This window comes from Acanthaster planci, linkage group LG16 (genome assembly GCF_054643075.1).
Source record: "Acanthaster planci isolate LZ-2023a linkage group LG16, COTS_SCS, whole genome shotgun sequence".
Taxonomy (NCBI): domain Eukaryota; kingdom Metazoa; phylum Echinodermata; class Asteroidea; order Valvatida; family Acanthasteridae; genus Acanthaster; species Acanthaster planci.
The window spans coordinates 13,452,355-13,467,854 of record NC_141792.1 but is presented as its reverse complement, the minus strand read 5'-3'; the positions used below and the strand labels follow the sequence as shown (position 1 = coordinate 13,467,854).

General features: G+C 42.1%; 2 protein-coding genes across 2 annotated transcripts; one reads left to right on the top strand and one right to left on the bottom strand.

Annotated features, from left to right (window-relative positions):
• Nucleotides 1-2,243: 2,243 nt before the first annotated feature.
• LOC147796528 (uncharacterized) lies at nt 2,244-4,432 on the bottom strand. Its single transcript, XM_087147616.1, has one exon. The coding sequence runs from the start codon at nt 3,783-3,785 to the stop codon at nt 2,280-2,282; it is 1,506 nt and encodes a 501-aa protein (XP_087003742.1). The 5' UTR covers nt 3,786-4,432; the 3' UTR covers nt 2,244-2,279.
• Nucleotides 4,433-5,928: 1,496 nt separating this feature from the next.
• On the top strand, nt 5,929-15,094 carry LOC110979136 (cationic amino acid transporter 4-like). Its single transcript, XM_022234696.2, has 4 exons — nt 5,929-7,034; nt 10,063-11,843; nt 12,237-12,345; nt 13,109-15,094. The coding sequence occupies exons 2-4, from the start codon at nt 10,242-10,244 to the stop codon at nt 13,297-13,299; spliced, it is 1,902 nt and encodes a 633-aa protein (XP_022090388.2). The 5' UTR covers nt 5,929-7,034; nt 10,063-10,241; the 3' UTR covers nt 13,300-15,094.
• Nucleotides 15,095-15,500: the final 406 nt, after the last annotated feature.

Genomic DNA, 15,500 nt, shown 5'->3' with positions numbered 1-15,500 from the left:
CTGTACCTCTTGGAGATAGATGTGAAGAAGTACATGTACCTAGTATACGTAAATCTGCAGATGGATTACGTGCAACAGGCAATCAGGTTTAGTGTACGCAGTTTATTTTCACAAAAATTATTTCCGCGTGCGGGCTTTACGTGCAAAAATGTAAGAGACCAACTGCATTGAATGGACTGCCAATAATAGTACCGTATGAGCAATACCAAACTGCGTCACTGCCATTGTCAAAACACGTCAACGGGTGAGGAATTCGAGTCTGCAAATCAAACGCACATTGAAACTACTTTATTTCCTGTTTATTTTATTTTCGAGCAAAGTTGGAATCCAAACACTGCTGAGTAATGTGACAGTAGGTTTCACTAGTATCTCAGATTGATATGTCTATAAAGGGTTTGCATGGCTGCCATCTTGCACTGTCAGTGATTTTATTCCACGTGGGTATGCACAAAAGAGGTTTCCAGTGAAACAAAAGAACTGCCCTGCAAGATGGCTACAACGCAAAGCCTCTATACGTACTGTACAACCGTTCGCTTGCACTAGAAGCATCTATTAACCGAACCTTTCGCATGAGAGGCCACGCCTCTCAATACTGGCATTTTTAAGAATCAAATTACTTCCTATGGGCGTTACGCACTACTGCAGTGGGAAGTCATTGCAATAGCGATAGTATTCTCGTTAGTGCTATAGTTATCCGCCTCGCACAGAATCACCCCCTCGTCGGTTGAAAAGAGCCACGTTAGCCCGGAGTGTTCAATTTACTGGTAGCGATGCGACGTCATACATTTTCTAGTCGTTCGTCTACCAACAAAGTTCAGTTCCGATCAAAGGAAACTCCGTTGCCAAAAAAAATAAATAAATAAATGAATAGCGCCATCTCTTGGTCCAGCTAGAGGCCCATAGGCAAAAGTAAGGTCACACTGTTTTCATACACACCATCAGAAGATGTTTAGTACCTCAACCCGTAGAGAAGCTCAAAGGATTACTGACAAGTCTACTAAATTGGGACTGACGTCGACACGATCCAAGAATAACAGCAGCCAATGACCACGTGCTGTTATGCGCTCACAATTATGACAGAAGGTCCAGGAGTCTGAAATTGTGGGCATGGATACGCATGCGGGAATCCTTAGCATTGTCATGAAGTTGTGTGGATCATGATCGAATAACTATGTTAGGCCTACGGAACATTACTAGCGTGTTAAACTTATCTCCAATCAAAAAAATTTGTTAGTTTGAGATTTTGTTTTGACTTCAGTACTTCAGTCGGGAAACTTTAAAACTCTCGCACAGTGTTTGATGTGCACGGGACGGAGGATAACTTATATTTCATGAACGGCCGTGGAAATTTGAAGGGGGATTGCTGGACATCACATGACGCTAGGAGGCGCTGTTCGTGATACAGATGCATATTTTATGCTTACTCAAACCCTAATCTTATATGAAAACAGCGTATTTAAAGGTTCTGTACTTTGTTCTCCCTTTTCAGTAATATTGGATACATTTTGGTTGTTAAGTTTAAAGCTTCCTTGTAATCCGTCTTTTTCTCGCCACGAAAAAACTGGAGCGATGATCCAATAATCCACCCCGGTAGTCCACCCCAGGGGATTCATACCCCTGGCATTCTCGCAATCAAAACACTAAAGTCTGTATTGGCGTTTGTTTTAATGCTTCGTTATCTCGCAAAAAGAAAGTGTTGTGTTATCACTTAGTAGTTATTAATTTACAGTGATATTTTGTTGGATTTCACTTACAGTACAAAACTTCTAATAACGGCCTATAGAGATTCCCAAAATTTCATAAACAGGAGAAGCAATAACTATAGTATTCATGATCTAATTAAAATATCATATGCAACATGCTGTGTGAAATAGCGATGGCTAGGATTACTTTAAATTGACTAAACTGTATTATCCGAAGATACAAGATACAAACATTTAAATCGCATCCGCCAGTTATCTTTCTGTCAGATTTCATTCTATTTGTAATATCATTTTGTATAAGTTAAAAAGCACAACCATGAATGCTCCAGTATTAAATAGCATGTTCGTGAAACCGAAAAAGTATTTCTTGAATCTTTCATAATTTTCAAACGTTAACTATCTTGTTTTGATGTTTACTCTCCGGCTTCGCTTTAGGTAGAGCCCGGGTTGACCACGCGTATTTATTAGCCTTGGCCTACTCTTGAACATTATGCTTTTAATGAAGTTTCAAACTGTAATTTAATCGACAACGGCTGCATGCTGATGTTATTTGTTACAATGGGAACAGTGGGGGCGCTATATTGGCGGCGGTGGCGGCGGTGGTGGTGGTGGTGGTGGAGGCCGAAGTGGTAGTGACAGTAACGAAGGCTGCGAACGTGGTGATCTTCCTTGATGTGAAACACTTGCTGAAACATTTGCTGGTATCTCATGATCTGGGATCATCGGAGGTTGATCTGTGTTCATGCTGGAGAGTGGCGATACATCCCGATCGGTGACGGTTACAAATCCGTCCAAATCTTGAGCGGACGCGGAGGTCGTCGCTGGTTTCTCCATCTTTGTGACGACTTTATGTCTTCCCTGATCAGAAACGGGGCTTTCCTGATCAGCGACAATCGCAGACGTTTCCTGACTTGTAGAATCGTTTGGGATCTGGCTTTGAGCTGGGCTCATGACCACACTGTACAGGGGGATGCTGCAGGTATCCGAGACTGATTTGCCATCATCGATATCTGTGATTGCGTAGGCATAATCTGTGACGCCCTCTTGTGTCGTGAAGATTTCCAAACTCATGGCGCGCTGGTCGTCATACTCGTTGGATTTGGGATGAACACGCGCGACTGAGGAGGATCGAGACGACTTTGCTTTCTTAGTGCTGAACATCCCTGCAGGAGCGGTTAACATGAGACACGCTATCATGCATAGTGTGATGAGCACACCGAGCGAAGAAGCAAGGGCTATTACAGTAGTGTTTTGAGAGCTAGGAGAAGACTCGGAGATAAGATCGATTGCAGTCGTTAACCCCGAGGATGTTTCCATGGTAGAAGAATGCTGGGGCGCAGCTGAGGTCTCAACGCTGCTTAAGATGAGAGGGCCAATGCTGCATGATTCCTTCAACGCTGGGAAGTAACGCGGTGAAGTGATGGTACATATTAAGGTCACACCTTCATCTTCAAGTCCTACCGTCAGATCTGAAGACCTGATGAGATCGCCGTTGGTTTCTGTGGCAACGAACGTATTGGTGACATCCTCCGAGTATCGATGCACAGTTATCGTCACCGCTGGGCGGCCTGGATCGCTCCTACAGCTCAGCGGGATCACATCACCGACGGATACGACTACCTCGCCGCTCGGGTTGCAAACAGGAGGACTGGTCGGAAAATAAGTGTCTGTGACATTCAAGATGACGCTGTCTGTGGCTTCAATGCGGCTCCCGCCGCCATCTTTGAGGGATCGCACATTGCAGATATAGGTACCAGTGTCGCTCAGTCTGAGACGAGAAATATCCATGTGCTGAGTAATGACACCTGTCGCCTGGTCCAAAGCCAGCTGACTTACGGCTATATTGTTGGTGAAAGACACTCCATTCCAAACCAGGGTCTTGTTCGGCGTTCTCCATTCAACTACAGGGTCTTGGGCTAGGCTTACGCCGATGAAACTACACCGTAGTCTCGCCTCACTTCCCAACCTTACCTCGAAAGCAGGTGTAACGACCCTCAAATTCACCGACACCGACTGTGCCAAGACTAATACCTTTGCGTTCACTAAGGTATAGAAAACGAAGACACCTACTACGAACTTCATCTTAACTTAATCCAATTGGAATTTGTAGGAAATAACAGACACTCATTGGATATTGCTGCATCTGAGGAGTTCCTTCACTCTGAAGATTCCCGCAGAACATTCCTCGTTGCTTTGCAAGACAGTACTTGTTCCAGTGTTGTTAAGGATCCATGTCCTGTGAATTGCAGCTTTTTTAAACAGATCGTAGAGGCTTACACGGTGGACTGTTTTCTTAATGAACAAGACAAGCAGTCCTACTTTGGTGGCTTGCGGTATTTGATCCAGATCCGGAGTACTTCAACGTCCTGGTGATGACTACCGAGCAGTAGTTTTAATATGCCGAGATAGAAGTGGAAAGGACTTCAACTTAAAAGACTTGTTACCTTCTCATTCTTTACTCGAAAGCAAACAATCGGTGACATCTGCTGCTTGTTCAACCACTGCGTCATCGATTAAAGATAACAGTCAACTTCGGTATTCCAAAAACAAGTTTGTTATTGTTTGCCTCTCAGTGAACAATGGTGACCTTTCCTTGGACGTGTTGCTAGTAAGTTCCCATTATTCTGGAGAATGGGAGTACCCATTCACTTACAGCTTGTCAATCATATTCAATTGTCGCTGCTCGCTTAACCATATCCATGGGACAACAGGTAGACAAACGAACTGTGGGAAAACTCGGTGTGCCTGGAAGTGAGTACACTGAATGGCCTAGATCGTACTGGGATCAACAGGTGTAATACACCATCATCGTCCTTTCATCAAAGCGCTCCATGATTTCTGTTGGAAATACATTATTAGTAGGCCTAGGTCCACAGAACAGTATTCAGATTATGATCCAAACGATGGAAATGAACAAACTCGAAAACTAACAAGGCAATACTGAAGCAATTAAATTCTTAATCTATTTAAAATCGAATCATTATTCGAAAGCTACAAGAAGCATATATCTGCTCCTATTCACTGCAAGGCGGCATGGCCAACACTATCGTTCATGATCCAGTGTATCTTCTGACCTGTTGCATCTTGGTTTCTGGTCAACAATTTGCCTTGATTGACCTTCAGTGATTCAACACCTGAGTCTGCTTGAGCCGACCACGGCGTCGTTGAATTATTCAACCCAACACACAGCTCAGCTAAAATATGAAAACAAAAATTCTGTTTCAGGGTGTAAGTGGAACGTTCCATTCTATGGTCGTACGTGAAATTTTTCCGAGTTGGGGGAATAAACTCACCAAAATCTACCCACAATTCTCTGTGCACCACGCCACACCCTTCACAAATGTAAAAGATGAAATACGCGTTGGTTCCCAGACTACCAATGAATCGATTATGCAAATGAGTAGCTGTTAGTTGATTTCAACCTGTTTTTTGTTTCCTAGACAACACAAATGCATAACATATGGCAGATGGTCTGCTGCTTATAGGTATAGCTTTAAATAGATTCGATTACACGAAATCGATATTGCAGAAATATTAAAGGCATAATCATGGGAGGCAATGTAGGCCTATTACTAATTAGAAAACCACGTAGAAGGTCCCTGACTCAATTAACTTTTAAACTGAAAGAAGGCATTAAATATTCGAACATCAAGAAAACTTAATCTGTAGTTGTTGTGTAAAAGAAATAGGAATTGTTTCGGGACCCTACCTTATCGTACGACTTTTTTCTTGAAACCAAAATAGTGAGGAGTATTAAAACGATTCGATTTTTGCTGTGAAACCAAAACTACGGTAATTTGAGGGGGTTTTTTTTGTTCGTTTGTTTCTTTTTACTTTCGTTACTTTTATGTGTTTCGTCTCCAGACGTGGGTTGCTATGTCCTGAATGGCAGTGAAATAACTGGAACACTTAATTCCAATTGCAAAAAAAGTACCAGATCCTCTCAATGAATTTCAGAAATCTTGTTTTAATCAAACTCCACTGCATGTAATTAAAATGGTTTAGGCCTACGCGTTGTGCAGAAGTAAATTTGAATTAAAAATCACACAGTCAAAGAAATTCTTCATTTTGCAAATACCAAACACCAGGCCATTCGGCTTAGCATCAATATATGCCGATACATGTAGACCGACCCATTGCATGTAAAGGCAGACAGTAGTGCATGTGGTGAATTTGAATCAACTACTTCATGTCAATGCACTTTGTTACAAAACCCTGCCATTCCACTGAGTGGGGTTGAATTCACATTATATACATAATGATACATACTGTGCATGACGTTTTCAAAACCAAACTGCGCAATTAATGCCAAACGAACGTGAACAACCAAGGTATAGAAAATCAACAGACGGCTTTTGGAATCAGTTTCAATGCGGCGGTCCTTTGTTGCACCCTTTCCAGGGAGCCTGGGAGATGAGTTAAAGTTCGGTCCATACAAAATACATACAAATGTGTACGTGACATTTTTAAAAAATATACTGCACAACAAAATCCATGCATGTGGGAAAGCTAACACCGGTATTTTTGTTGACACCTACACAATTACAGTTCACTTGACACAGGAGGCACGCAAACAGTTTCAAATTTTGTAGGAAAAGAGTCATTGCACCAAGTCGCGAAGGACTTTGCCGGTATGGTCGAGGACAGCCTGGTCAACAAACCGCCACAGTTGTTTTAAAATGGTTCTTTCTGCACTCAGTTTTTATAGGCTTCTTCACGTCCGATGGAAGTGAAAATGACAACGCACGTTGTTAAGCCTTTGAAACAGTCCTGGTCATCGGCTTATACCATGGTGAACAAGGGGCTACTGTCTCACCCATCACTGTCTTGCACTAGCTGGCTTAATGGGATCAGCAAGCCCATTAGGTTTTCACTGAATCAGGGCATCCGAGTGGACCACTTCGTGTGAGAGTGCTGGTTATGTCCATGCGCACTATAAAATATGCCGGGACCTTACGTTGTCGACACAGACACTTTGTTCCTTCCATTAAGACGTGCCAATTAACTGAGCCTACCAGCATGACATAATTCACGTAAAGTTTAAATTACTCCATAATGCATATCACAGTGGTTGGAGCTTTAAAGTCGGGTGCCAAAGGTCATCTACTGGCATTGTGGACGTGGTATTGACACAATGCCGTTATACTATCACGATTGTACATCATATTGTGAAGCGCTTTGGGTTTCATTGTGAGCAACGCGAGTGTCTGTTGCTGCAGTACGAGACGACTAACGCCACGGTAATAGTGCGACATGTTTCACAGACCTGCCCGTGTTGATCGGCGTGTACGCGGGGGCCGCCAGGCGGCTTACAAGGATCTTCACGTATGGGTAAGTTGTGGTTTGTCTGTTGCTCATACTTTCCGGTTAGAGGTGTGTTAGTGAACTTTGGAGGATCATACATGCAGTCATCATGCCTCTATATGATGCAGTGCATCGAGCAAAAAGACATCTCCATATGCAATCGGGACTAACTAGGCCTATCTAGCCAGAAACTACACTGAAACTTCCATGTGTGATAGGACTATCAGGCTTGGGTTCTCAATCAAAACACATTACCGAAGACTTTTCAAGTCGAAACACCCTGAGGATTGTATAGGGCATGACCTTTGATGGTCAGAGGTAAATGGACCAGTTTTCGGGGACGTGGACGATTACATTAGCAAATGACAATAAAAACTTCGTAGAGCTAACAGAATATTCCTGGCCAGCTTTGAGCTTTTTAAAGATAAGGTCCTGAAAACATAAGTCAAGTTCAAGATCTCAATGCAAAGGGGGAATTTCCACGGGTATGTAGTTCCGGACTCGCAGAGTGAAGCCGATTGGCCAAAGCAAATCAAATGTCAATTACAAATCAGCAAGCGTTAAACATCAAAGACAATTGCATTTGCTATTTAGTGTCCTTGCGGTAAGCATGGTTGTGAAGAATAATACTCCAGATGCAGAGTATGTCGAGAAATTCAAATGTATGAGCTCCTTTAGTTTCAATTTCCAGGTTTCCCCAAAGGTGAGTCTTCTCGAACGACCTTCACCCCGGAGATCCACTTTCGCTCAACTACACTTTAATAACAAATTATAGTCACTATCAGAATAACGGTTATACGTGAGTTGGGGGGGGGCGGAAGAACTTTGTATCAGTAGGGTAGGCCCCAGGAAACCTGTTGTGCAATCATTGTAATTAAAATAACAAAGCAGCCTCTGAGGCGCCGGTAATGAATAACCTCTATAAAATTAAAGCAAATATAAACTGCATTCAACCTAACAGTTGTAGGCCCTACATGATTGTGTCACACACAATTTAGATAAGGAAAGTAAGCCTAATTAGATAAAGTTAACGCCAGATGTTCAGTTCATTATCATATGTACCGTCCGCAACTGTTGAGGTATTGCATGTTTATCAACTTTCGTACTTTGCAAGCCCCAAGCTTGCTTGGGTTTCCCATGCACCTGTCGCCATATGGAGGTTCGAGGCTAAGTTATTCACGACAAGTTGGGATTTTTGCTTCACGAATTCCTTTGATCAATCGTCTTTGGTTTCATTCAAAATAATGAATAAACTCAAAGCCATGAAATTGCTATTACGAGAGTTTGATGAGTTGGAAATTCTCACAATCTCGCACTCGGTCGTGCGCAAGGTGATCTAACTTGTGTGCATTTTAGAGTATTTTTCGTTTTCAAGAACGGGCACCTGGTACATGAATGCAGCACTTTAAGCGTGCACTCCGTGCATTTACGTTTTCAAGAATAGCGATCTTTATGCCACTAGTTAAAACGACTTTTCATTAAATTTTGGGCAATGCAATACATGTACGCATAGATTACATTCATGTCAACTTTTTCCAAACTTTTTTTTGGCCCTGTTTTGTTTTCACGAGTTAAATTTTGGGTGTAGGTTCGTGAAAACGAAAATCTGTCTATTTCGCATCAGTTGTAATATTCTCGCGCACTACCGGTTGTCACTTCCTAAAACCGAAATTTTTGATAACGCGTTTTTCATGAACTGACATCCAATTGCAGGTGAGTGCCGGTACTTCATGGTATCTTTGACGAAGTGTGGTTTGTTTGAATTATTCCCATCATTTCTGCATGGCTGTAATAGAACGGGCTGTCAAATCACTCTGCAGAGTGGCAACATGAATTTGGATTTTTTTAGCTTGCCGATGGAATTAATTGGGACCGGTTTGTCGTATTAATATTGACCTGAAGTAGTTCGGTTTAGTAAGTAATTTTGTTGGAATAATTTTTTTCTGGTTTTTAAAGCCAGAACTTACAGCATATCATTCGTCATTGACTTCATTGTGGAGGGATAGATCCTTCTTTTGTATGTTTGCCTTCTGTTATTCAAGTTGGAATGGTTTCATGCCAATAAGCATGCCTATTCAATAGCCTAGGCCGGCCACACCACGCTGGGAATCTGTTTAGATTCTTTGTGTCTGTAAGGTTTTGTGGCCCGTGAAGTTGAGGGTTTGGTTAACCCACGGAGAAAAGTCTACTCGTTCCTCCATGGTGTAACAAATAAATAAGTGGAATACCGGAAGGTACGGGGTGTGATAAAACCATTCTGTGTTTCGAGTAATGGTTCTGAAAGAACCAGTGGTTTAATTTCTTCAGTAGGGATGCTTGGTGCGATGATTTGGAGAAACTTTCATCCGGAAGACGAACAGGCAGGCACATCGTTCGAAATTTCGAGTGGAACACTGGTTGAACGCTGGTTCTTTTCAGAACCACCCATAATCAATATAGGCCCCTACTTGGAGCACTGGTTCTTTCAAAACTCTTCATGCGCATTATATTGTTCACATGGGGTTACTGCAAACGTCGTATTTAGTACTCCCCCAAAAGAATGACAATTACAGTGTAGGGTGTTTGCTGATGTGTGTGAAAGTTGGGCCCTCAAAGTGAAGTTGAGAGGAGACATCATTTCAGTAATGAATTGCCACCAGGAGGTGTTTGAGGGATGATCATATTCAGAGGAAAGTTTCTCAAAGTCATCGAATACACCACGGTAACCACGAACTCAACAGAGATTGCTTATAGTGAAAATGAGCTTTATTTATGCAACTGATTTGTTTCCGTTCTTCACTAAAGATGTTATAACCATTGTTATCGGTAGTTTACTGGTCTGCATCGATATCACGTCGTGCACTACTGCAGACGGCACTTTGGTATTTCATTTTATATTGATTGGTGTGAAGGTTGACACGTACATGTAAAACAGTAAAGGCTTTTTACAGTGCGGAGAGTACTTGTAGTTACTTCCTCAGTGTAGAATTTTGGTTTGAGTTTTTCTTTAGCGCTCAAGTTCACTTTTATCGACAATGACCATTTCATTATGCTCTTTGTACTGTGTCGACACTAGGTTCCTAGAGTGCACGGCTAAGTTATGAGGCAACTCATCTGACGAAAAGGTGTGAAGACGACAAATATTTCAGCTTTTTCAAACTGTGATGTTACGTGTACACCTTGATTGAAAGACAGGAGAAGCGTCGGTCCAAGATTCCTTCGGCAGCATCTCTGACAAGTCACATTTTATCAACGATGTACTTCCTCAAGAATTTAGTGCGTCTGAAGACGGTCAAATTAAACCCAGAACACGAACCACTTCGGCGATGTCTGAGCACGCTAGATCTCACACTCCTTGGTATATCGTCCATGGTGGGCGTGACTTTGTACGTTCTGACAGGTGTTATTGCTAGTACAGCGGGGCCATCCGTCATACTGTCTTACATTTTTGCCTGCACAGCGGCCATGTTTGCAGCTTTGTGTTACGCAGAACTCGGTAGCATCTTCACAAGAACCGGTTCGGCTTACGTATTCACTTACTCCACCATAGGCGAGTTACCAGCTTTCATCGCTGGCTGGAGTATAATCCTGGAATATTTGTTATGTTGTGCAGTTTTGGCCCGTGGATGGTCTGGTTACCTGGACTCAATGCTTGACAGTCGAATACAAAACTACACACGGATGGTCTTACTTGGAGGAGAGTATTGGAAGTCACCTCTATTCGCTCCTTATCCAGACATAGTTGCTGGGATGTTCCTGGCTGTTTTCGTCGTTATCATAGCGTTGGGTGCGAAAACCAGCGCGAATTTCAACAAAGCCTTTGTTGCCGTCAATTTGACCATTGTTACTTTAATAGCGATCGGGAGTTTCACGTTGGCTGACGGCAGAAACTGGTCAGACTATGGATTCTTCCCAAATGGATTTGGAGCGACAGTGTCGGGTGCTGCCGTCGTATTTATTGGATTTGTTGGTTTCGACATCATCGTCGTTTCGGCCGAAGAGGCCTTGGACAGTCAGAAGAGTGTGCCCCGTGCCGTCATTATCTCTATTGTCGTCGCTGCATTAATTTACATACTAGTGTCAATGAGTTTAACCCTGGGTGTACCGTACTATGAGATTGACCTTCGTGCCGTTTTGGCAACACCGTTCAAATATCACGGGTTGCATTGGGCGACGCACGTTGTCGATGCGGGTGCGCTGTGCGCCATGAGCGCTTGCCTAGTAAGTGCCACCTTTGCTTTACCAAGAGTGGCGTACGCAATGGCCACAGATGGTATCTTCTTCAAGATTTTCGCCAACGTTAATTCCACCACCCATACTCCATTAGTGTCAACTTTCTTCTTTGGGTCCGTATCTATAATTCTTACAATATTACTTGATGTTAACACACTGTCCAGTGTGCTGTCCATTGGTACTCTAACGGCATTCACCCTGGTAGCAGCTTCCGTCATGGTCATTAGATACAAACCGTCGCAACTTACCCATCAGATCCAAGATATAGCCGCATTATCATCTAAGGCTGAGGACAGTGACCAAGACACCAACACTGTCCCGGATAAAGCCAGCTTTTTAAACCCCAAGGAGAACGAACCAATTCAAGGGGGTGAACTCAGGCATCAGTTCAAGTTTCTGACCATTATGGCGCGCTGCGAGCCTGGTGTCGTCCCTCTGGTTTGTTTTTTCTCCACCACCTGTCTGCAGTTTGCGACTGTCTTTGTCATCGTCGTCTTTGGCGACAACATCAAATCTGGAGACTGGTGGGTAATCCTGCTCGTCATAGTCCTGGGCAGCTCGGCTGTTCTATTAATCGTACCCATCTGTCTCCATGAGCAAGTGGACACAAAATCTGCCTTCAAGGTAGGTTCATTTCAAAGTGTATTGTACACTGTACTTCAGATGTGCAGCTGCATGGAACCGAACACCCACCCCAAAAGAGGGGCCTTTCTATGTCGCATTTGATAACTAAAGTGCGTAAGATACCTAAAATATAAAATTAACGGGAGTCTAGGGTGTGAACTTCACATTTATCTGTATAAATAAACCTAGCTTAAGGTGAATGTAAACTCTTTTTTTCCTAAGGGAAAACATGTAGTGACCAATCTAAGTGAAGGGCTTGGATGCCTGCCCCCTGAGTGTATGAATTTAGATTTATTGTCCCCTTTAAGAAATACAGACCCCTGTGTCTCACCTCTGCAAGTTGAGCCAAGGGGAGAAGTAATTAGCCTAATCACTTTCTCTTTGCGTTAACAGGCACCATTCGTGCCACTGACACCTATACTGTGTGTACTGTGTAATATTATCCTGGTGCTGCTGCTGTCTCCGGATACCTGGATCCGGTTTGCTGTATGGATGGCCATAGGTATGTATACAAACAGTGGAACACACGTGCTCCGCTCTGACGGGAGACCTTAAAAATAGTGATTCAGTGCCGTTTACATTGATTCATCCATTCTCTGTCACAAATGGCATTGTTACGGATTGTAGAAGACAGACCAGAGCGAAAGTTGGAATATTGAAACCTGCAAAATGACGGTGATATTCATTCCGATTACTTTCTTTTTCTTAAAATAGAAGAAGAAGTTTTAACTTCTCACACTGCCAGTGTTGCTTCCTTTGTCAACTTTTGCAGTTTGAAATTTAACTAAGTGGTACATATTTTACATGTATGTTCTTGTTCGATGGAGTTTATACACAACTTTGGCATCATGGTTACAGGAGGTATCGAAATTCTAACCAAGAAAGAGCAAGTGTGCTCCAAAATGGCGTACTCTATGTATGACCATCAACCAGTTCATTTCCCAGGCAGTAAAACCTACGGTGACTACATGTACATATAGGCTGTATGCTTGACACCATTAACAAACTGTTCACTTTTGGACTAAGGCCTGTTGCAGACTGGAAGGAGTCCGTGAATCCGTGACCGGTGTAGAGTTACTTACAAGCAAATCACAAGTCAATTCTTAGATCTTATCTCGGGAAATGGGGATGGAACATCTATTTGCCGTTCAGAGCCAAGATAAAAACATTTCGCGGATGACTTACGGAAAAATTTTGTTCACAGTAATCGACCATAAGTTCTTCGTTAATCAACGAATTGCTATTTCACTGTTTGAAATCAACAGGTATTGTAATTTATTTGTTGTACGGCTACTGGCACAGCGATGAACGCCTGGCTGTGAAGCAGATGTCGATCCCTAAAGATCAATACTGTGTGCTGAAAAATGACGAGAATACTGCCACAGAGTGTGTCATGGAAGGATCACTCAGTATGCCACAACCCAGCAAAAACGAAACAGAAGAATTTTTGGATTAAATACTTACTCCGCATAATAAGCCTTTAATCTGTAAGCAAGCTTCACCCTGGTAAAATGACTAGGCCTACAGCTTTTTTTCACGTGTGAGCGACGTGAGGTTCCTGTTATATTCGTCTGTTGATATTTGAGGAGGGCCCTCATAGTCAGTAAAAATCTAGTCTTTTTTGCTGACTGATGAGGCTTTCCCTCATAAAAACGGGGTAAGTTTCGTAACATTTTATTTTCAAATGTGCATGTACGACTTGAAGCTTTGCTTTTCTTCCAGTGGCCTTTGAAGGAGGTAAACTGAAAAAATGTTAACAGTTCAAAAGAATGTGTAATTGTTGGAGGAGCGTTTTTTGGATGAGGCAATTACTCAGACAAAGAACGTACCGTTGTCTGGTTTAGGGGCTTTCATTTCCCAGAAATTCGCTTTTCAATACGAATGACTGGGTCAGGGACTTTAGTTCGGAAATTGTGTGTTTGCAAATTGCCAACCTGCTTTCAAATCAGTACGTACCAGCTTGGGCTGGCAATACGTCTTTCGCAGAAATTATGGCTCATCAAGACAATTTGTCCTTTTGTTTCTTTGGTATGAATCTACATTGTAATTAACACTTTTATCTTCTGTGGCTGGTCACCCTTTCCTAGCTTTTGCTCTTGTCTATTTCTTTCTTGGATTCCTACTCCATCCCATTAACGAAGCCATCGAACTCCATCACCGACTACCACAAAATGGAAGTTGACAATTATTTGCCAAAAGAGTACCACTTCAGTACTTAAGTTCCAAAAACTCCGAGTTTTAAAGTGTTCAGCTCTTCCGTGAATTAAATCCCTGAGTCTTACAACTCCAAAAGCTCCGAAGCGTAAATTAAATGAAGTTGCCTTAATCCGATAAAGTTCATTATAAATACTGTAAGTATTTAACTGGTCCATATTCTCTTCTGACAGTGTGCTCAAGTTAGTTGCATGATTCCAGAAGATATAAGGGGATCCTTTCTACTTTTACGTCTCTACTGTTCTTTGAACTTTAAGGCGAACACAAAAGTTGATGGATTTTTACCATGTAGAAATAGATTCGTTAATGACTCAGTCTTTGCAGGTCCGTGGGTATGTTCATTTCAATTCTATTATACAATTTATATCAAATACCAAATTTAGTTTTGCCTTTCCTATTGGTCGAGAGCCCACCACGATACATGGCTAAAGGTAGTAAATATGTGTTAGCCCAGTCTTTTTAAGTTTTGTTTTTTACACAAACATGGATTTATTCCTTACATCAAGACGATGTAATAAAACTTGGAAACTTTGCAATGTGGTGGTATGACTTTCAAGTGGGGAAGGTGTACGGCGCGGCACCATTTTTGTGAATGTTAGGGAGACGTTATATGTTAATAGTAATATGAATTCGTTACTTTAATTGTATTCAAAATTTCAGTGTATTCAAAAATTGAAGGCTTAATGCAGAGAGCTTACAATTTTCCCGAGGACAGCAGTAAACGAAAGAAGTGTATACTTTGAATATGGCATATCCGCCGGACCGTACAATAAAAGGAATCAGGCAGACTTTGAGTACGCTTTATTTCCGACGGTACTTTACCTCCTTATTTTTTTAATTTAAATTTGAGATACGAGAATTTAGCTCATTCATGATTAATTTCAACAAGTTATTATGACAGATGTATTATTCTTGTACTAATATTTACTCACAAGTTGTTCTAACGAAATAAAGACGATGATATAGTTTTGCCATCATAATCGTTCCATATGGCGGCGCTACTATCAATAAAATGCGTCCATATCGAATGAACTGCACAGGCTCGTTTGTATAACATTGGATATTGTACTCGTACAGTCGTTGTATGGATAAACTTGTATAATTATGCATGTGTACAAATGGATTACCAAACAGTGTCGTCAGACATAGTCCCGGACCAATGCCTTCTGAATGAAAGGCACAAATCACCTGACTCTTCCATGTAAATTCACCTGGCTCCACTTCCATAGCAACAGGCACGCAATTGGCCCATTAGAACGGATAAAACATTGCAATTAATGCATTAACATGGACCTTAGAACACAATTTGCTGGCAGTCATTAATTTTGGCTGCAACTCATATCAGCCTTGAGCCGTGTTTGCATTGCATTTGATGCAAACTATGGGACAGAGAGAACCCCCTCCCTAATGTGTCGGTCATTGTTGTACTGGTATCTCAGGAAT